The sequence below is a fragment of the Austrofundulus limnaeus genome, unplaced genomic scaffold, assembly GCF_001266775.1.
Source record: "Austrofundulus limnaeus strain Quisiro unplaced genomic scaffold, Austrofundulus_limnaeus-1.0 Scaffold703, whole genome shotgun sequence".
Lineage (NCBI taxonomy): Eukaryota > Metazoa > Chordata > Actinopteri > Cyprinodontiformes > Rivulidae > Austrofundulus > Austrofundulus limnaeus.
In genome coordinates, this window is record NW_013953105.1 from 248,123 (window position 1) to 249,002 (window position 880).

Below are 880 nucleotides of genomic sequence, written 5' to 3' on the forward strand. Positions count from 1 at the left end.
TAAATCAAGTAGTAATAGTGTTCCACCTGGTAAAGAACCGGACCAGTCTAAGTCCTGTGTTCCAGCCCGGTAAAGAACCGGACCAGTCTAAGTCCTGTGTTCCAGCCCGGTAAAGAACCGGACCAGTCTAAGCCCTGTGTTCCACCCGGTAAAGAACCGGACCAGTCTAAGCCCTGTGTTCCAGCCCGGTTAAGAACCGGACCAGTCTAAGACCTGTGTTCCAGCCCGGTAAAGAACCGGACCAGTCTAAGCCCAGCTTCAGGGGGCAGTCTGGTCCTGGTGGTCTCCCTCCATAGACATGAAGACCGCAGAAAGAAGCAGAAATGTGGAGAAACTCACTGAGTCGCAGTCTGAGCCCGAGCCAGCTCCTCGGAGGGGATTTGTGTAGAACTGAATTCATGCTCCACTTGTTCGGAACCATCTATGAAGTCTGTCCTTGAAGATCCGAACCGAGCAGACCTTTAATAACAAGATGCCTTCATGTCCTCACACTCGGTCGGCCGTGGTGCGTTCAGGCTCCGGGATCAGCTCGAGGACAACGCGGCTCCTCTCGGGGGGGTAAAACACATCCCTGTGCACCCGAAAACCTGACGACTGAGGCCGGACTCGGAGCTGAGAGGGACCTGTTGCTGTCTGCTCACGTTCACAAACACCGAGTCTTCGACGTACTCTGTCGGTACCGGATCAGCACCGGGACAGGAACCCTCTAAGGGGCCTTTAAAGCCACGGGACCGTGGATCGTGGAAGTCCGTTCAGTAACTTTCCTCCGCCGGCAGCTGAGACCCGGTGGTTCCTCCGTGTGTCGGTCCGCTCGGCTTCATTCATTCACCGTCAGCACTTCACAAAGACCCGGAGCACTTCACACACACACACACACACA

The 880-nt window shown here is 55.5% G+C and overlaps 1 protein-coding gene across 1 annotated transcript in view; it reads right to left on the reverse strand.

Moving 5' to 3' along the window:
• Positions 1 to 880, reverse strand: part of plekhg5b (pleckstrin homology domain containing, family G (with RhoGef domain) member 5b) — a gene marked incomplete at its 3' end in the record, with an annotated part of 114,095 nt that extends 113,215 nt beyond the window's left edge. The window contains 1 exon segment of the mRNA XM_014027953.1: positions 340 to 880. Coding sequence (XP_013883407.1) covers positions 340 to 421 — 82 coding nt within the window.